The sequence below is a fragment of the Aspergillus fijiensis genome (genome assembly GCF_003184825.1).
Source record: "Aspergillus fijiensis CBS 313.89 unplaced genomic scaffold BO72scaffold_4, whole genome shotgun sequence".
Lineage (NCBI taxonomy): Eukaryota > Fungi > Ascomycota > Eurotiomycetes > Eurotiales > Aspergillaceae > Aspergillus > Aspergillus fijiensis.
Window position 1 is genome coordinate 441,467 of NW_024468980.1, and position 20,089 is coordinate 461,555.

The window sequence follows — 20,089 nt, forward strand, 5'->3', positions numbered from 1 at the left end:
GCTAGATAGAGCCAGAAAGAAGAGATGGCCTTGCGGGCGCGCCCGGGGGGGGGGGGGGGGGGGGGAGGGAGGCAGGCTATGCAGAGGCAGGATGACATAGCTAGCTAGACAATGGGTATAAAGGATTGTATTGAGATTTTATAGTGTTCGTGACTCAACAGCCTATTAGCAAGAGAGTGTCCCAGTAGGAGACATCGCTTGCTAAACCCGCACAAGCAGACTGATACGATCAACCTGACACTCTGACATAAGGTACGCAATGTGGACCCACGCGCTGGGCTTGGAAGTAAGGGGCAACCTTGTGAAATTTAGATCCATAGCTTGATTACACATTTCCACCAGTTTCAGCAGGCGCAAAGCAGGACATCTTTCCTCGCGTGTCTCGACACAATCTTCCTCCCTCTGATTCCGTGCCACTGCTGGGTGGGGTGTCCCCGGACTCAAGGTCTCGGATGGGCTGAGATCACGGTCTAAGCCTCATCAATACCAAATAGTCTTTCTGAGGTATCACGAATCATACAACAGTGGTGTATCAATTTGGTTATGCAGGCCAATTCCTGTGTGGAATGTCTGGACGGATGTGTACCGGTGGTCGTGGAGAGATGGACACTATATTACTCATGTGTATCAGCCCTCGCACCGAGATACTCCAATGTTTGTACGGACTCACTGTAGCTCGGAGCGGGCTTTTCACTCGCAGACAACGATTATGGCAGGCCCGATTGACGATGAAAAGGTCTGAAGTCCGGGGGGAGATGATCGAACAACAAGAATTGTCCAGGGGAAGCCTTCCTTGGTGACTGCAATCACCAGTGCAACGGCTGACGCAATCAGTAGAGGGGGGGGGTTCATATCGGCTTGCTGGAATTTGTATTTCCAGTTATCAAGGGGCTTGAACATGCAGCCATTCACTTCGCTTCCAAAAAAGTGAGTCGATTTCTGGAATGGGAGAGTCTTCGAAATGACGATGCTTTCGACAAGGAAACGGGGTGAAAAGAAACGGGGTGAAAAGAAACGGGGTGAAAAGAACCGGGGTGAAAAGAACCGGGGTGAAAAGAACCGGGGTCCGAGTTTCAAATGAGGCTCACCTTCGCGTGCGATCCTGTAGGGAAGCAACTGCTACCTAGTACCTAGACCCGATTGAATTCCCTCGAGCGCAAATAGCTTGGGGAATCCGCTCTTTCACTCGGATCCTTTTTCTGTCGAACCATACGCTGACAGAAACACGGCTGCACTGATGTATTGATTGCCATCAACTTTTGTCCTGTCAGAAGGTCATTGGCGTCTCCCTCAAAATGGGCCTTTTCCGAGTGGTGACTTGTTGTGCTTAGAACAGATCAGTCTCGCGGTATAGTATTTCAAGAGTATTGTCACTTCGGCCTTATGGATTATCATTGCCCCCAAAGATAATTAAATCAGGGTTAAATCTGACGTTCGGCCTGCAAAGCTGATTGTATGGCTTGTGAATCAGTGCACTGGTCTCTTGGCAGTCAACTTCTCATGAAGGTGGTCGCGCGTATGATTCCCACATGCATTATGAGGTAGAAAGATATTTGAGTATCTTCCATGGTTCGCGTCTGAGGCAGATTCCTCTCTGTATTTTGACTTGGTAAAATGGTATAATATAATATCGCCCGACTGATCTCGAGTGCGCATGGTCTCATGACAGGGAGCGTCCTATGTCATCCAGACTAAGCAAGTGCCAAGTAAAAGGGCTATATAAGCATGGTCAAAGCTGAGAGGATGTCAAGTAGATTCCTCGCGGCCCGAGGATTGACGGGCGAGCACGGGTAAAGATTGATGGGGAGATATTGTTGTTAGGATGAAATGATGAGTGCCATAGTACGCAAGCATTCGAAAAGCACGCGATTGAGCACAATAGCGGTACCATGAAACCGTTTGAACTGTGGAGCCTTTGCCGGGTCTCTCGACAACTTGTGAATGATTCCAGGCGTGTTCTCGCTTCGGGACAACGCCTACATAGCTAGCTGTACAGCGGGGCTTAAATAGGTGATTAGTACTGAACTGAGTTGAACCGCAGTGAGTGGTGCGAGAAAGAATACAAGCGAGACTACTTGGGGCCATGGCATTTAGATTGAAACAACAACTGGAACTAATTTGAGGACCGCAGGAATCTGTGAGCAAATGTTCGAGGAACGAATATGTGAACGTGTGATGGACGCGGCATCAAGCATGTATGACTCGTTCTTCCAACCTTGGAAGGTCTAATTTCAAGCAAGAGAAACATAAACAAGAAACACAGGGGCAATCAACTCTAAATCATTAAGCTTATTTTCAACCCTCTTGCCATGGCACAATGTCCTATGAGATCCCTCGATTAGGGTTCAGATGATTTCAAGCGGCGCTTGTACAAAACAGGCTTAGCCTGGCCAGACCTGTGGGGGCTTCCTGCAACTTGCAGCCACCATTCTGTCACGCTGTGAAGAGCCACAAAAACAGCTCTTGAAGATCATCCTCAGGACAGAATCTATCCCAGTCAATTGAAAAAATCTGTCCGCGGAAAGTGATCTAGCGCCCAAACCAATAAGATCCCAGGATCACATGCGGGAAGCAACCCGTGAAGCAAACAGACCCCGAAGCGAGCGAATGGAGGCACCGGATCAGGAAAAAGTAATATAATCTCAACAGTTTTGCAAACCAAACATCCCATGACCTCATCAAGAATCACTCATGTTTGGTCGTCGGTCGAGAAAAGTTGGGGGGTGCTGGTATGACCTATAAGTCGGTGTTGTGATACTGCTCCACCGAAGCATACATATCATGTTGACCAGTCACCCGCCGGGAGAGACACACAGCCCTACATAAACCGCGTCCCTTCTCGAAACAGTCGCTTTTCCAATTCTGCCGTTCCCGGGTACGCGCAACACGGGTTTTGAGTTCAAGTTAAACGCCATCATGCCTATCAAATCTTTAGACTTCCGGCTGTATTGCAGCGACAACGCGCAGGAGCGGCAACGATTCAGTGAGGACTTATGTGAGACGCTTTCGGTGTACGGGTTCGCCAAGATTCGGAACTCGTCCCTTCCCCGGGAGACGATTGACCGATTATTTGAATTTGTGAGTTTTGGGTTGCATTGTAGCAACAAACAGCATGGCAGAAACGAAAACGCTGACTTGGAACGAATGCACCCAACGAAAGAATAAACGCTTTTTCGACCTGCCCAACTCAAGTAAAGCCAAAGCGGCACATCCAGAAGCCCCGAATCCTCATCGCGGATGGAGCGCAGTGGGGAAAGAGACCTTGAAGGGTACGAGGGACGATGAGCAAGGGAAGAAGCTGAATGATGGCTACCAGGAGTATCGAGTATGATTCCCTTCAATCAAGTGGAGTTCCCTTTCTAATAGCCCAATCAAACGCATTATATCATGTTTGACTCAACTCACACCAGATAGGAATCCTTCGACCAAGGCGCCGCTAGCGACACCCTCTTTCCCAACCGCTGGCCGGATGAGATAGATCTCCTAGGCTTCCGCGCGTTCATGGAGGACGTCTACAACCGCTTCGACGAGCTGCACACCCACCTTCTGCGCGCCATCACAGTCGGGCTCGGCTTGTCTATCGATGACCACTACCTGCTCAGCAAGCACCAGTGCAACACCAGCGAGCTGCGCCTGCTGCACTACCCGGCTATCCCGCGGCGCACGATGCGCGCCGGCGGCGGTATGCGCATCGGGGAACACTCCGATTTCGGCACCCTGACGTTGCTTCTTCAGGATTCTGTGGGCGGTCTGCAGGTTGAGGATCAGCGCGACGGGACACTGGGGCAGTTTATCCCCATTGAATCGGAGAATGTCTACGAGGTGATCGTCAACGTTGGGGACTGTCTGCAGCGGTGGACAAACAGAGCGCTGCGATCGGCCAACCACCGCGTCACCTTGCCAGAGGCAAAGGGTGCAGCGGAGGAGGACGATGAGAATGCGATGCTACCCCGACGGTACTCGGTGGCGTACTTCGGGAAACCCGATCGCCATGTGCTGGTGGATACGCTGCCTGAGTTTGTGCGGCCCGGGGCCACGCCGGAGTACACGGATGGCTTGACCACGTTGGAGTATAACCAGCTTAAGCTCGCGCGCACCTATGGATGATTTAGCGGCGTAACGATATGATTGTCTAGGCTGTCAGTTCTGGGCGGTGTATGTTGTTAGATGCCACTGGCATGATGAAACGAATCTGCTCAAGATATTGAGGCTAACTGATGATGCGGTGACTGTATTTTGAAGAGAGTATGGCCTGGAATGAAAGGAAGTAAAGGGGTAATGAGAGTTGCCGCAAAATTGACGCAAAAATAGAAATGGACGTATCTTATAGGTATACATCAATCCATGGGAACAGATCAGTGCACCGAAGAGCTTTTGTGAGACGAGCGGTTGCCCGAGCAACGGAGCCTACAGGCAGGCAGTCAAGGGTGTGACAACGTGTCAGATAATTCCCTTATTTCTCCACAATTGTCCCTACTGCCAGCCTAACCTTCTTGGAGACAGTTTCTCGGAAGAGCTCAGGATCGGCATGCATCATTGTTTGCGACTGCTCCCAAGTCGTACTCTCCTGGGTCTCAATTCAAAAGCCTCATTCCGGCAGTCACGAATGACAAGATTTGTCTCGGTACATTGTTCGGCTGGACTGCGGTCGGACTCAAGACTACCAAAGTTATTCATCGAAAGGGCAAACGGAATACGTATAATTCCCATGGAAGAGGCTGATTTCGACTACATATCTTGGTGGCTGACATAGGTGGGTTAGATGAGAGCATCCCGGAAGAGAATCTGTATCGATACACCAGACACCGATGGCTGTAAGAGATAAGAGAGTACCCCCTCAAGATGTAGATTGTCACTTACCACTAAAGTATTCTAGCTTCAATGAACAGCGCGAGCTCTCAAAGCGATACCTGAAGTTCAATTTGAGGCAGCTCATTGACATTGCCGTCAATGTCAGCAATGGCGCTCGGCACTGTTAGTTCTACCACCCAGACAGTCGTCGTCAAGTAAAGCTTATTCATCATTTTTTCCAGGCACCAAGATCATCAAATGTTTAGAGGGCCTACATAACAAGGCATTTCTATTGATGATGGACAATGGAGCTGAAGTCGTGGCCAAGCTCCCGAACCCTAATGCAGGACCAGCCCAATACACCACCGCCTCAGAAGTAGCCACACGCCAGCTGGTAAGACGCGCATCCCATGTATCTTTCTGGCAAGCATAGCTTATCCGCACAGTTACGTGACTACTTCAACATCCCAACTCCACGGATCCTCGCATGGTCTTCAGATGCAGCTAGCACTCCTGTTGAGGCGAAGTATATCATTGAGGAGAAGGCCGCTGGTGTGCGACTGGGCTCTGTCTGGAGCCAATGGCCACGAAGGACAAAGCTCAAGTTGATCGAGCAAGTAGTAGATCTAGAGAATAAGCTGACCACAACGACCTTTCCTAAGCATGGTTGTATCTATTTTAAGGAGGATCTCCGTTCACTCACTGGACGGGTGGAAAAGCCGAATGATGACTCAAGTGCCGACGAAGTGCTACAGCGCTTTGCCATAGGCCCCCTCACTTCGCCCGCGCTGTGGAATGGCACTAGAGGTGACATGGAGTTAGACCGTGGGCCGTGTCAGTGGACCAATATCTACCTCCCTTGTAGAACATTCGCTAACCGTCTTACGTACAGGGCATAATTCATCTGAGTACACACAGGCATTGGGTCGTAATGAGACAGTATGGATCAAGAAGCATGCGCGCCCGCGGATGAATTATTATAGATCTGCATCGGATCCCGAGCTTCCAATGGACGGCCTTCACCTTCTCGACCAGTACATGAAAGTCGCTCCGTTCCAGGTCCCTTCCTCCACTGATGGGGCTGCCAGCTCTAACGTCCTCTGGCATCCCGACCTTCACCTGGACAATGTATTTGTGGACCCGCTTACGCACACCATTACCGATATTATAGACTGGCAGTCAGCATGCGTGGCTCCTCTGTTCTATCAGTCTTATGTCCCAAGGATGTTCCGACATCCTGGACCTGTCCAAGAAGGCTGGGCTGTCCCCGAACGCCCCGAGAACTTTGACACCCTCAGTGCGGAGGAACAGGATAAGCTAGCTAGTGATCATGAGAGCCAGATCATTCATAAATACTACGAAGCGCTGGTCTACAAGCGCGCCCCGCGACACTGGGCTGTCCTTGAGCAGAAAACGATTCCGATCATCCGAAAACCCGCCTGGCTGGTGACTGGAGTGTGGGAGAATAGAGACCTGTTCTTTTTGCGCCAATCGCTCCTTTTGCTGGTCAACCTCTGGGAGGATCTGTTCGCGGACGGCCCAACACCTTGTCCGATCACGTTCACACAGAAGGAGATCGAGCTTCACGCGGAAGAGGAAACCAATATGGATGGCATTGGACAGGTTCTTACTTTGTTTCGAGATCAGGGGGTGCTTCCCGTCGATGGCGTGGTCGATCCCAAGGACTATGAAACCGCCGTGGAAGATAGTCGCAAATTCAAGCAAGTCTTTCTGGGAACGGCTGAGAATGACAAGGAGAGGGCGTTGTACTCCAAGCTTTGGCCTTATCAAGACCCCGAAGACTCAGTAGTCTAATGCCCAGGGATGGGGATTCGAATCCACGTGCTGGGAAATTATCAACGTCAGGAGCCTATGCCATAACCTTAGTTTGACTTTGAATGCGTGATTCTCTTTGGCAGTTCACGTATAATATCTGTCGACAGTCGGTCGCTGACCGGCACAAAGGCTTTTGTCCTGCTTTGGGGATTTTCGCCCAGAAACAATGTCATACTAAATTCTTGGAATAGATCGCCAACAACATGAAATGGAGATAGGGAGTGCCAAGACATCGATCTGCATTTATCCACAGCCGGTCTATGGCTCAAGTCTCGACACAGCCTACCATGCCGGCAACATGTCAGGTAAAACATGAACACGCAGCAGAGTGCAGAAGAAAAGCCCCATAGCGTCGACAGACTCTCGCGCGCACTTTTTTTTTTTTTTTTTTTTTTTTTTTTTTTTTTTTCGAAACCACCCCCCCCCCCCCCCCCCCCCCCCCCAAAAAGCGATTCCTTGCCATCCTACCCTTAGCGCGGCTTACCTGCACTTGGCTCGCAGTGCCGCGCAAGCGGGGACTCCGAGCTTTGGATACTCGGGCGCCCAGGGCCCCCTGACTTGATACGGGCTCGAATCGCAGACGAACGCGGCCTGTGACCTGGGCACACAGCAGTCCCCCATCGCGATCGACTCAAAGACTGCCACCCTGATTGATCCCAGTACGGTGTCTCTGGGCATTCCCGAGGCCGGCCGTGTCGAGTTCGAGAACCTAGGATACACGCTCGAAGTCATGCTCCCCAACCGCGCTCTGACGGCCCAGGGCAAGCCATACACGCTGGCGCACTTCCACTTCCAGACCCCTTCCGAGCACCGCCTCGACGAGGAGCACTACCCGCTAGAGGTGCACTTCGTGTTCACGGACGCGAGTGAGTCAAACCCGTCCCCACCCACTACCCATAAAGCATTTGGGTTGTGTGCTCATGGAGTGGTTATAAGCCAACGGGATCGCCGTCATCGGCTTCGTCTTCCAGCTCTCCGAAACCGGAGACTGCGATTCACTCTTCAGCTCCGTGTTCGCCGACGTCGAGGCGATCAGTGAGCCCGGGTCCGCGACGGAGATCAAGTCCCTGGACTTCTCCGACCTGACGGAACATTTCCACGGCTACGACGTCTAAGCCTACGGAGGCTCGCCGACCACCACGCCCTGCAGCGAAAGGGTGTCGTGGTTTGTTAGCGCGGAGCCCCTGTCCTTGGATGTCCGGCATTACAACCACGTCAAGCGCTTGATCCGCTTCAACTCGCGCTATACCCAGAACGTGCCCGGAGATGAGAGTCTGTTAGAAATGGCTGCCAGGGAGTTGAACGGGCTGTGACGTGGTGCCGTTTAGACACCATTATACGGCGGTAGGGCTGGGTCATTTGCCCTGCACTCGCCACCCCGGGGGATTCTCTATATAGAGGCAATGCGTACAGGCTGCTTAGACGACGCATCAAGCTTTTGCAAAGTCATTATGAGAATAGCAAGATTGTAAGCCTATAAAGCAGATGAATTCCCGAATACACAACCTAATGGATAAAAAACAGGGCGTCCATCTGCTTCACTATACTCAGGCTCTATACTAGAAGATTGGCTAGCTTTGCATTCTGAGTTGGCCAGCTGTTTATGATTGATAATTAGAACAGAACTTATTCTGCTATGGATTTTGATTCTAAAAACTATCTAACATTTTTTCCGAAGCTTCAATACACATAGCCAATGGAGAAATGAGCTCCAAAGATGACAAAACTGGGTGTCAAGCGATCGGTCAGACGCAGATATGTTGCCGATAATCCGGCCGAATCGATGTGACTTCCTAGTACGCTTTCACGGAAAGGGAATAGGTCCGAGCCTGTACTTCGTTAACATAATCTGGAAAGGGCGCGGAGGATCCCCAAACTTATAGAAACCCGAGCGGACATTCGATTTGCAGCTGGCAGCGTGAAACCCTTCTTGTGAAGCAAGATACCTCTCGATCCAAGGTCTATGGTAATCGCTCCTCCCTGCGCTGAGGGCGAAAGGCCATTATTGCGCCGAGCACTTGGTGGGCAGAGGGGCGGTGATTATGGCTGGTCCTCGGAGACGACGATGGTTGTCTGGGAATGACGAGGACCACGAGAAGATGGAAGAGGAGGAGGAAGAGGAACAAGGACAGGAATAAGACAAGGGAGGTTGAGGATGATGTTCTTGGCTCAGATGAAGAGTCAGCCCATTGAGAATCAGAATGGCTTTATTCAAATATACCTGTTTTAAAGTCAATTCATACACAGGTGACCTACAGTAAGGTAATCGTACAGTATGTACCCCACCGGTGCCGGGTTTGTCATCCGCACGGCCATCAGTACCGAGAGACCCCGCATATGAGCTCACTCAGGTCTCATCCAATTATCACACAACTAGCTCTTATATGAGTATATGAGCATGGGTCTCTCGAAGGTGGACACGCCACTGCACTGCAGTGATCTACCAATTTCTACTCCAAAGTGTCATCTGGGCTGGCCTATCGCGTGGAGGAGCCCGGCAGGAACGTCCTCAATCTTTGCTCGGTCCCAAGGGCGCCTTTCCGACGCGCAGTAAAACGTTATCGAAAAGAAATCCTAGAGCATCAACAGGCCCAACGGCAAGAGCAGCCATGCAACCAGCCAACTGCTTCATCTTCTCTCCCGAAGCAGCAGCAGCAGCAGCAAGAACTATCATGGATCCTCCTACCGCTAGAGATCATCCGAATGATCCTCCTACCGCTAGAGATCATCCGAATGATCCTCCTCGACCTAGACATGCTGAGCCTCAGCCATCTTCGGTCCGTCAACAAGACCACCAAACAGATAATCGACTCCCTGCCAGAATACCACCTTCTCCACACGCATGCAGCCGACATCCTCCGACTACTGGACCTCACCCAGTGCACCCACCATTTCTCGCTGGGGCAGCTCTACCAGGAACCCCGTCATCCGCGGTGCCGCACCTGCGGCGACTTCGGCCCCTTCCTGTACATCCCGACCTGCTCCTGCTCGTGCTTCGCCTGCAGGCGCACCCACCGGCAGTACTGCATGGCCCCGATCGAGGCCGTGTTCCAGAGGTACGGCCTCTCGCTCGACAACGATTGGCACCGTCTTCCCGTCATCCGGACCCTCGATTTCACCGGATGGGCCTACCAGGAGAAGATGCTGGTCAGCATGGCCCAGGCCAAAGCCCTGGCCCTGCAGCTGAATACCCCCCGGGCGGGACGCTGGCGAGCCCGCCGGAGGCGCGACCGCAGCCGGACACCCTCCCCGTCGAGATACTCGGAGTACTGGGGCTCTCCATGGCGGCTTTCGGCGACGGTGGCGTTCCCATACTACGACCCGGTCTCTCGCTCGGTCGAGACCGGGGTGTACTGCTTGGGGTGTCTCAAATACTGGGAGCACACGAAGCCGACGACACAGTCCGGCGTCTCAACCGCGTTGGAGGACTACAACGAGGCATGGGGGACGACGCGCGCTCCCGGGAGTAAAGATATCGATCGGGCGTTCTTGGTTCAGGATATGCCGGAGCACTTCCACGACTGTCCGGATGTCTCGCGGAGCCGGAGGCGCGTGAGGATTGCGCGGAGGTTTGGGTTGCCTGTTGGCACAACCTTTCGCATAAGTGCTGAGAGTGAGGCGGTTGTGAGGCGGTCGAACTGGCTGAAGAAGTAGTGATAGTGGGAGCCCATGTCGAAGTAAAGAAGTTGGAAGAATTCTCACGTCTCTTGCACTGTTCTCTCCACTTAGCCTCCTCTTCCTTCTCCAAGCATTATGTTGGACTGAGCAGGGCTTTCTTTTTTCTTTTTTTTCTCTCTCTCTCTCCTTTTCGTGTAGCCCAATGACCAGCTCGTAGTCCAACCGGGATAACATCTACCAAAAACCCGAGCCCTGGTCAGCTGTATCGTGGGTTGGTCCCATGGGAGGGTTGGTGTTAACTTGTACCGCTGATGGAGCTTCGTTGTCCACCCTGCCAAGCTGCCGGTGATGCTTAGCATGACGCTCATGTAGCCCCTCCAATTACTATTGGAGATATGCGATAACCATAAACCTTTCTCTGCTCTCACTCAACCTGGACACATAGTCATCCCTGCTATCTAGAGCTGCCTCACACCGGGTGTAATGTTTTATTTTCCGAGATTTTACCGTGGCGCCCCTTGCGGGAAACTACTAGTACGACTGTCCATCACGGCCCCCGCCAACCCGCCCTACCGATGACGCCCCCCCAGGCTTCCCCCTCCATGTGACAGCAGGATTGCATAACAAATGACATCCTCATGACGCCCACGCTTTAGGGAACAGCAAAAAGAAAAAGAGAATGCCGCGACTGGGACTCGACCAGAATCTGCACTCCACACCGCTAGCATAAGGCTAGTACGGGGGCTCTGCAATGTTAATACCACTACACCACCGCGGCTGTTGTTGTACAGATGTACTCGAAACTAAATGATAGCCCCACTTTTCTTAGTGCCTGAGGCATAGTACCAGCCCTATGCCAGTTGAACGGAATGCCCTGGCCCTCTATAATTTGGTTCACGATTAAGTTCAATCATTTGCGAAGGATTTGGAGTCGGAATTTGAAAATCCTACCTGCAGAGTGGCGGTGGAAACGCGCGGCATCAGGCCCTGAATCTACCAGGCACAGCGGGAGCTGAACTTCCTCTCACTAGCTTAACTAACCGGGATTGAAGTAGATACGAAGAAGTAAATAAGAAAAAACACAAAAGGCAGGCTAGGTACTCCGTAGACTGACTATGACAAAACATAGTTCAAAAAGTGAACTCCGATGCGGGGAATCGAACCCCGAGCTGCTGTGATATCTCAATGAGAGACAGCGATGTTAGCCATTACACCACATCGGATCTTGTTGGAATGATGTCAATGTTATAGCATTCTGACCTCTTTGCTTCTTCTTGACAGAGTTGAACCCCAACCGCAATAGAAGCCTGAAACTTACAGCCTCTCGGTGAACGAACCGAAATTCCAAGCTATTGTAAGGAGTATGTGCGAAATGATAATCACCGCTAACCAGGAAGTGTGGTTGGTAATACTCTCCTGTCTGATCATGACATGCCCAGAATTACGGGCAACGCTAATCCCGCCAAGATCTTCAAACCCGACGAGAACCCACATTTAATCCACACTAACCTGCAAGCAATGTTGCCCTTTCCAATGACGACCTGACTGAGACTTTAGGCTACTTCGCCACTCATCCTCACAGCCTTATCGTTAACCGGATCCGGCAGGAACCCCTGAATCGAGCCGGGGCCAAGGTTCGCTCCGCTCGTGCTCGCCATGATTCGTTTGAAGTTACGGAGTACTCTGCCAAGGGTTTTGGGGACTTAGAAACCACATCTCGATAGAGTACTTGAACCCCTTGCTTCCCCTATAACTGTAGCGGTTAAGATTGTCCGGTTGAGCGTCCGCAATCCCAACTCCACTCGTTTCCTACCGCTGCGAATCCACTCTTTACACTTTTCTTTTCCACTTCCATTCGTTCATTACTAGCTCCCCACAGTGCGAAAGTCCAGCCAGCATGAAGCTCGCACTCACCCTCCTCCCCGCATTGGCCGGCCTTACCGTCGCCGAGGAGGTCGTCTCCATGCTCCTGTGGGCCGTGGATCGCGATCAGGACTACGAGGCGTCGATCGTGGGCCATGTAAGCCCTCTCACCCCAGCATATACATAGCACCCAACAAGCAAAAACAAGAAACATCAAATCAACCGTTAACCCGGTATATATACAGGACGCAACAGCAACAACCTACAGCCTCGCCTGCCCCACCTCCGTGCGGGGGTCCGCCTGCTCCATCGGCGGCGCGGGGATCACCGCGGAGATCGTTGACCAGAGCACGTATGCGTGGTGGCGTCGACAATAGTATGGATACCACCCCCTCGGTCCCACCTTGTTTTTTTTTCTTTTTTAAAGTTCGACAGGCTGCGTTGTCTATGATTGTTGGTATTTTCGAAACATGCTGATATTATTCCTCGATTCCAGTTCTACTACATGGGCCTGTACCGCAGATGGCACGACGGAGGGCGTCTGTCACCGGACGCTGAGCGGCCAAGACCAGGGGATCGATATCTACTTCACGAACTTCCTGTCGGCCACCGTAACCGCTGGGGCGGTTACTGGCGGGAGCGGGCGGGTTTCTGAGACAGCGAGCGCGACGAGCACTACCCTGGCGCATGCGAGCCTGTCAACGGAGATGGCTAGTGCATCCCAGGAGCTGACGAGCTCCGATATCACGTCGGCTCCTACGGCTACTGCCAGTGCAGATGGGAACGGTGATGCTGCGGCGACCAAGACTTCAACCGGGGGTGTTCCGCGAATGACTGGGGGTGCGGGATTGGTCTTTGGAGGCGCGGCGGTTGCGCTGATGGGGGCTATTATTTAACCGCCCAAATACACGATACTTGTCTGGATTCCTCGGGGCTCAATCAGGGGAAGTGTCTACATATCAAATGCATCAATGCAGAAGGGATGTATACAGAGGACATATATGTACGCGTAATTAGTGGTTTCGTTCGATCGACCTCATACAAACATACACCAACCTACTCACTACATGGTAGCATTTGGAGGGAAAACATTATGAGCGAGAATATTGTTCTATTGGTGGTTGGAGTCCCGAAGATTTCTCCTAATTAAGGTACCTAGTAGTAGTCTGCTTGCTTACTGCTATGACATGACAGACCCCCCCCCCCTCCCTTAACAGTTCGCTCGCCCTCGAGTGCGTCAAAAGACAACGCATGAATCAGCAATAGAAACAAGGCAAGATAGTAATGCTGCTCAGAAGAGCACAAGGCAATGCAAAATAGCAGCAGCACGGCAAGAGCACAAGACCACATAACGAGAATTTGATTGCTATAAGCATAAGCACACCGCGGCTAAGACACAACGCGTCGAAAACCCTCAACCCTTGCCCCGCAAAAGCTGAAGGGCTAGGGTGCTCTGTTAGCAGTCCACAGAATGGGGGCTGTTCTGTGATCACCTAATACGTACTACCTACCTAGTCTCTTGGGGCTCGATTGCGATGATCAGAAACACCAGAGTAGTTGGGAGATAATGAGTACGTGTTTGTGGTGTCATCATAATAATTATATTTTGTTGATGATTTTCGAAGTAACTAGATACATTCTAACTATCACTGGAGCATCTGGTCTTCGTCTGATGGCTCCCGGCTCCTGATTTCCATTGTTTTAATCATGTATACGAGCAAACTCCAGATTCTCTGCGCATCCCCTTCCTTCCAGTGGAAGGTTTTTTTTGAGTACTAGAAACCTAGTTAGTCACTGATTAAGCTAGATGGACTAGACAAGATAGTTCACTAACCTTCATGTTTTCATGGAGAACGATAAAAACAAACTCTTCGGAGTCGGTCAAGACTCCGAAGAGCGGGGCTTTTGCTCTTCCGTCTGACCGACGGGAGAATTGGACTGAGCCTATCCTGATATCAGAACCGACAGAAGCCTGGATAGGTCACAGCCCTAGTTGGCTTACCTAGGTACCCCAATAATTGGGGCAAGCCCGCCTGTCCGCTACCGAGCTTCTTCGCCTCGATGATGATGACCTGCTTCGCCACATCATCGTGCTCATCGTAGAAAATGGAATAATCTGATTGGCCGCTTATCACGACCCTGGGTGCCTCCTTGAAGATGGTGGATAGTGGCGTCTCAAACCCTAACCGCATCCTGCGGGCCCCAATTGGGGCCAAAGGTCGACGGTATCGAAGGGCGCCCATAAAAATGGCGTTCAGCATTGCTCTTGAGCGGGCTTCATTGTCGCCTGCCCTTTCGGTGTCGATCGCTATCATTGAAATCTCCCGTACTGAACAGAAAAAGGGCATGAGTTTTCTCGCTGTCATGATACCAGATTCGCGAGGCTTACGGAGAGCGTCAGGTATGGGGGTGTCCAATGGTGGTAGAATCATGGGCAACGGCTCCCGGGGGATGCCAAAGTAGAACTGGACTTGCGCCATTGTGAGCGAGTTGAAAGCTACACTCACATAGCCATGATCCATCAGCTGGGCGACCTCCTCGGCGGCAACCCCAAGATCTTTCCATTCCTGCATAGTGAACGACTGCGGATTGTCGGGATCGGGGCGACCCCACCGCATGAGCCGGCGGGCCCAGTACTTCGCTTTCAGCCATGGGTGAAAAGGGGCCATTGTGAGGGTGGACTTGAGCGGTATCAGAACGCTATAGTAGGTTCTTTAAGACGTCAATGGGGGTTTGAATTCATTTTTACAGTCTACAATAGCAGCAGCATATATTATACTTGACTCGACTGTAACGATTGATTGTAGGCAGGAGCAGTGATCGATATGACCAGATTAATTCGGCATCCACGATGGATCAATGCGTAAAAACGACATGATTTAGTATTTCAAAAGCACATTTTGTTGCCACGGAAGCGTAATGCAACCGGGTGCCTTCCTTGTGATAGGCAATCATTCGTACCCTTATGCTCGATGTATATGGTTTTTGGAGAGAAGGAGCTCCAGTGCAGGAATCAGTAGAGCGGACTCAATGTTAGCATTCAAACACTATCTCCTAGTGAGCTTTCCTCAGTTCTTGCCCTGAGGTCAACTGATGCGTCTCCCCTTAAGCCGCTCTGGCTTTTTTCAAAGCCCCTACCCCCTCAGTGCCGATGCAGAAGGCTGTACTGACAGGCCCCTCAGATCTCCGCGCAATCTTCCTTCGCCTCGGGCCTCCGATGAGGCGGTCTGATACTGTACACGTTTTTGGGAATGTATTAGAGAGAGGGCGCCAGATCAGGGCTGGGACTGAGAATGTGAACCAACTACCATGATTATAAATCACCAACCCGGCATCGAAAGTCGCATGGTGCGACATGAAGTACTGGGTAAACAGTGGCACATCAATCCGCCTGGGCTTTCCGTAGGGGTGCGTGGCAAAACTGGCGCTGTTTACGTCCGATCGGTCCTGGGCGTCCAAGATCACATAATCGTGGTCTACACCTTCCTGGCCTGGGCGACAGCACCATTGACCCGGGTGGTTCGGTACTGCGTATTCCCATCGCCGATCCAGGTGAGGAGGGAGGATGCAAAGGTCACGGTCTTCGACGGTCTTGCGGGTCCCTTCGCCATGGTCATTGATGCTCGATGGGCTGTTGGGATGAGCTTTGCTTATGGATGCATTTTCCGCGAGGACGGATTAGTTGAATTGGTACTCACTAAATCTCAAAGCCTGCCTTCGTGCTCTCGACTACATAGCCAACCACTCCGTGAATCTTCTCATGCTGATTTGCATCAACGTAGGTGATAAGCCAGTTGGCGTCGAGGTCCAATGTCAAACCCATGCACGGTCTGGCGGAACTAGACATGAGCCACGCTGTTGTTCCCAACGTAATGGCCCTCAACCAGACGAAAAGAGGGGTGAGAGTGGTGACGACGCGGACCAGTTTGGTCGTAATTTCGACATCCGTGATAAGATTGTTGTCCTCTGGTGTGCAAGGTAGGCGCTCTCCAGTCTCCTGCCGCAATCGCAGCAGAGCTCACATATTCGGCTCGTACACTCAGATCCACCCTGCTGCGGTAGGAGCCACGGGTTGACGGCCGTGCGTGGGCTATCTGAACAACGGTTAGAAAGCGAGCTACAAAAAAAAGCATAGCATGTTGCCGCAACATCGTTAGATGTGGCTTGATCACAGATATAGTAGTAATGGGGCCCTGAAAAAGCATGCGCTCGCGCGAATGATCCAAATCCCTCACTCTTAATTGGAGGCTCCTTGATTGGTTGAGACAGTGGCATCGGAGACCATGTGAGCTCAACCTTTGCGGTAATGTCTCGCCCCAGAAGCAAAACCACAAACTCTCGGAACATGGATGATTCAGAGTGCAAAACATCTCTAGAGACCTGGGATATTAATCCATAGCAGATAGCTGAAATAGAAACAAAGTTTGGTAGTTCATAGCGCATATCCAATGAAAACTGTAAGAAGCCGTAGGACATGATTAGGGTGTCCAACAGAGCCCAATGATGAGTCGCCTCAAGTTACATCAATCACCCATGGGACCAACACAAGATGCAGATGACCGGAGTTCAAGTCTCTGTCACGCATTATCATGGGTGTTTCAAGGGCTGAATGTTTGCTCTAGCTAGATATTCCACTTTCGTCGAGAGTTGCTTATGCTGATTTTTGTTGACAGGATGTAAGTAACCATTCGCAGAGCTTGAACCAGATATATGAGCAAAAAATTCGCAAGTTTCGAGGAGAACTGATATTCATGATTGTACTAATCGAACAACAATTGAGGTCAAGCTAGCACGGCTCACAGCTCAGGAACATCATGCTTACACTGACAAAGGAACACGAAATCTCAGAATCCTCTCTAACATACGGAAAATGAGCCAGCCAAGCGAACAAAGATTAGCGATGATAGTAGGTCAACAACACAAACTAAGCTAGCATAGTTCGTTCTCCAGTAACTTCACATCCTTTCGTTCAAACCAATGAGTAAGATTGATCGAACGGGCCGTCCGTCGAGGTTGGCCAGGGGGGCAAATCACCACCGGCCAACAGCCCTTGGAAGCGGTGTTGAGAGTAAGATCAAAACTGGCCAAGTACCGCCGGAGATCGGGGCTCCTCTTCATTTTATCGCGTCGCTCAGGCTTCCTCACGACCCTATGCAGTTCCCATCCATTAACAAAGCATAAGAACGGCCAAGGGGATGGTGTAAATGCTCCCGCGTCGATGTAGTATACCACATGCTTCAATCGGAGGTAGTCTCCCTTCGGTTTCCACCGCACGAGGCTGTCGGCGGTATCGCTATGATTGCGGTACCGCACGTCGGAACGTCTCGGGTTCCACAGACGGACAATGCAGTTGGGCGGCTGCTGGAGAAGCATGTTCTGCCAGCTGGCCTCGGGCCGGAGATACGCCGCTTCGCGCTTTTTGGACGCCATGTCGGGGATCTCGAAGCAGCAGGCGGTTCCGGGTCGGGTGTATGAGAGTAGTTGGCGGTGGATGAACTCGGGCCAGATTATGTCGGTGATGAACGGGTTCTTGGTGCGTGGGTGGTGTGGCACCGGCGTTTCGACGGGAATATAGAACAGTGCTTGCTGGATCTTGCGGGAGGATTTGATAAGGGAGTTCCATGAGTGGCAGACTCGAGCTGAAATCAATAGTGTGTATAGATCCAGACCCAGAAGAATACCTTCTAGAATCTCGGGGACGTGGAATATTCTCGACGCTTCGGCATTAGACATCGAACAGTTGGGCTGGCTCTCATAATCGGGGGAGCGACTGCCTCTCGCGAACGTGGGTATCATGGAAAGACAAGTCATTTTGTATGGAACTGCTGGGCTTGTATGAGTGCGAGGTTTTTGGAAGGATGTGATGAGAGACCTCTGTTTCGGACAAAACTGGTGGGAAATGAGTCATTTTGCTTTTGGGTCAGAATGGCATCATTGCTTCATGATTCCGTTCGGTTGCATCATTGCCGGCTCACAATAGTGGCAGGTGCAGAGTAAGGCAGGACCCGAGATCCGGTGGGTCACGTGGATCTCTTCGCGCCTGCTGTCAAGGAGGAAGTGGATGTGTGATCAATTCAGCTACATGGAGCTATCTGGGCAGAAAGACGAGGGCCTGACCTGCTGGTTCCTCCCTTACGGTGGGCTACTCGTGCCAATTTGCAATAAACCTAATTCTGCCGATAGTACTGTTTTAGTTTTCCAAGCTGCCTAGTTTAAACAAAATTATATAATTATAAGTTGTATTAGGGCTATTAGAATCTTAGAATATTTTAAATTGAAGATATTAGTATATTAGAATTCTTTATTAGAGAATTTTATATATAGTTTTTATATTAGAATCGGTTAAAAAAACAGTCTGTTAAGCGGTAAAGTAATAATATACAAAAATATTATAAGTTTACTATAAAAAATGGGGTTATTGCAAATTGGCACAAGTAGCTTGCCGTACTCCCTTGGCCGAAAGCATCGTCGAAGCGGCCTCAGATCCGCCGTCAACTTGTGTACCCTTTCTTATATCAGAAAAAAATGAATTCAATACCCCCAACAGAAAGTCCGTGGCTAACCCTTGTTGAACGGAATCGACCGAGGCCTCCGGTGGCCGGTGGTGATGCCTAAGGCCAGTTAGCAGGAGTTGACTAAGTAAGAAAGAATCAGATTTTATAGCTGTTATAACTTTACATTATAACTAGTTAACTATTTGATAAATACTAAGGGCTATCGAACAGTAATATATATAGCTTTATGAACCGTGTAATTCAATAATCCTCTCGGTGGTACTTGCAGTGTTACCAGAAGAATCCTTTCTATCAAGACCCTGCTTCGTACGCGGACGGAAGCGAGAGGGACAAACAAGGTGCCGGCCTAGCTCGCTCGAGTGTTGATGATTGAGGTGATTTCAAATATCGTAGATTCCCTGAAATGCTCCTCTAAACTAATTTATACGATTATCACGTGGACCTTATAAACCCGACGTGCTTGCCTGCTTATTTGGAAAAATCTCGAATCAGCTGAATTTCGTGATATTTCTAACGACATTCCTGCTGCTGTTTCAATTGATCGATCCGGAATTCCTATCGCCATAGATGCAATAGGTGACTTTATACACAGAGAATTTAACTATCACGAAGAATTTACCTTACATCGCGGTTGTTGACTAGGCTGTCCCTCCTGTAAATGAGGTATTTCTCACTGCTTTCTTGGGCAATCCTCTTCTTGGCGAATTTCCAGAGTGCTGGCTCTACTCTTCTGTTCGGCGAGACCTCAGGATTCGTACACAATATATTGGGTAAGGGAGTGTGCTCTTGCTTGGGCGTATCTCGGGGCAAGGGTAACAAAGTGTTTCCCAGAACGTATGCAAAGCGCTAGAATTCATGGCACGACTCCTCTTTCATATTCTCCGAATTGAAGCTTTCCCCACTTGCTACTGCCACGGAAATATCCCCTGTGAGACCTTACCCGTGCGTGGGCGATGAGGTTCCGCATGGCTTTAGGTCTCAAGACTCATTAATGTATAAGGCGGACCATTCCTTGACTGATCCTCTTAATGACGATAGTCATCGGCTTACTGATTGCTGTCTTGATACCACTGCGCAAACGATATTGCTGCAAAGGCTTGTTTGAGCGGAATAAAGTGGACGGTGAGAATGTGGTTCTCAGTTACTTTCGGGAGGGAAGATGGCGGTCAAAATGATGGAAAATGACGTGATGAGGCTTTTGGTCGATGATAGCGAGGCCTTCCGGTCGGAAGTCGATGGTTGGGAGTCGATGATACGAACGAAACTTCGAAACAAGGCTCTTTTTCAGGAAATAGGAGGCCATTTTGCCAAGAAAAGCAATATCATGATAGATTTCGATGGACATCATACATATAGCGGGTAGCCTGCGATGAAAATGTGGCTCTTTCCCTAGTGAAAACATTGAGATATCATAAAGGAATTGGACGTTGTTGAAGGCAGCCCATGTTATGCGTATACCTCTCTGT

General features: G+C 50.6%; 7 protein-coding genes and 1 non-coding gene across 8 annotated transcripts; 5 read left to right on the forward strand and 3 right to left on the reverse strand.

The window, feature by feature from the left end:
* Window positions 1–2,875: 2,875 nt before the first annotated feature.
* On the forward strand, window positions 2,876–4,225 carry BO72DRAFT_482936 (isopenicillin N synthase family dioxygenase). The gene is made up of 3 exons (XM_040947764.1): window positions 2,876–3,078; window positions 3,161–3,325; window positions 3,415–4,225. Exons 1-3 carry the CDS (start codon window positions 2,917–2,919, stop codon window positions 4,105–4,107), a joined length of 1,020 nt encoding a protein of 339 aa, XP_040805782.1. The 5' UTR covers window positions 2,876–2,916; the 3' UTR covers window positions 4,108–4,225.
* A 583-nt stretch (window positions 4,226–4,808) lies between these two features.
* Window positions 4,809–6,649, forward strand: BO72DRAFT_482937 (uncharacterized protein; the record flags this gene model as incomplete). The annotated part of the gene is made up of 5 exons (XM_040947765.1): window positions 4,809–4,814; window positions 4,890–4,974; window positions 5,034–5,185; window positions 5,238–5,625; window positions 5,684–6,649. The coding sequence occupies 5 exons, from the start codon at window positions 4,809–4,811 to the stop codon at window positions 6,604–6,606; spliced, it is 1,554 nt and encodes a 517-aa protein (XP_040805783.1). The 3' UTR covers window positions 6,607–6,649.
* Window positions 6,650–6,914: 265 nt separating this feature from the next.
* Window positions 6,915–7,940, forward strand: BO72DRAFT_513967 (carbonic anhydrase; the record flags this gene model as incomplete). The annotated part of the gene is made up of 4 exons (XM_040949500.1): window positions 6,915–6,932; window positions 7,208–7,493; window positions 7,564–7,736; window positions 7,809–7,940. 4 exons carry the CDS (start codon window positions 6,915–6,917, stop codon window positions 7,938–7,940), a joined length of 609 nt encoding a protein of 202 aa, XP_040805784.1.
* A 1,094-nt stretch (window positions 7,941–9,034) lies between these two features.
* BO72DRAFT_524188 (uncharacterized protein) lies at window positions 9,035–10,281 on the forward strand (the record flags this gene model as incomplete). Its single annotated transcript, XM_040949847.1, has 1 exon — window positions 9,035–10,281. Exon 1 carries the CDS (start codon window positions 9,331–9,333, stop codon window positions 10,279–10,281), a length of 951 nt encoding a protein of 316 aa, XP_040805785.1. The 5' UTR covers window positions 9,035–9,330.
* Window positions 10,282–11,387: 1,106 nt separating this feature from the next.
* On the reverse strand, window positions 11,388–11,468 carry BO72DRAFT_t28. Its single transcript has one exon. It is a non-coding gene; the product is annotated as a tRNA-Glu (tRNA).
* Window positions 11,469–12,142: 674 nt separating this feature from the next.
* Window positions 12,143–13,004, forward strand: BO72DRAFT_492005 (uncharacterized protein; the record flags this gene model as incomplete). Its single annotated transcript, XM_040948240.1, has 3 exons — window positions 12,143–12,265; window positions 12,354–12,460; window positions 12,605–13,004. 3 exons carry the CDS (start codon window positions 12,143–12,145, stop codon window positions 13,002–13,004), a joined length of 630 nt encoding a protein of 209 aa, XP_040805786.1.
* A 750-nt stretch (window positions 13,005–13,754) lies between these two features.
* Window positions 13,755–14,777, reverse strand: BO72DRAFT_492006 (uncharacterized protein; the record flags this gene model as incomplete). The annotated part of the gene is made up of 4 exons (XM_040948241.1): window positions 13,755–13,883; window positions 13,943–14,052; window positions 14,111–14,437; window positions 14,498–14,777. The coding sequence occupies 4 exons, from the start codon at window positions 14,775–14,777 to the stop codon at window positions 13,755–13,757; spliced, it is 846 nt and encodes a 281-aa protein (XP_040805787.1).
* A 2,110-nt stretch (window positions 14,778–16,887) lies between these two features.
* On the reverse strand, window positions 16,888–18,198 carry BO72DRAFT_444279 (uncharacterized protein). Its single transcript, XM_040943772.1, has one exon. It carries the CDS (start codon window positions 17,917–17,919, stop codon window positions 17,038–17,040), a length of 882 nt encoding a protein of 293 aa, XP_040805788.1. The 5' UTR covers window positions 17,920–18,198; the 3' UTR covers window positions 16,888–17,037.
* Between the last annotated feature and the right edge of the window lie 1,891 nt (window positions 18,199–20,089).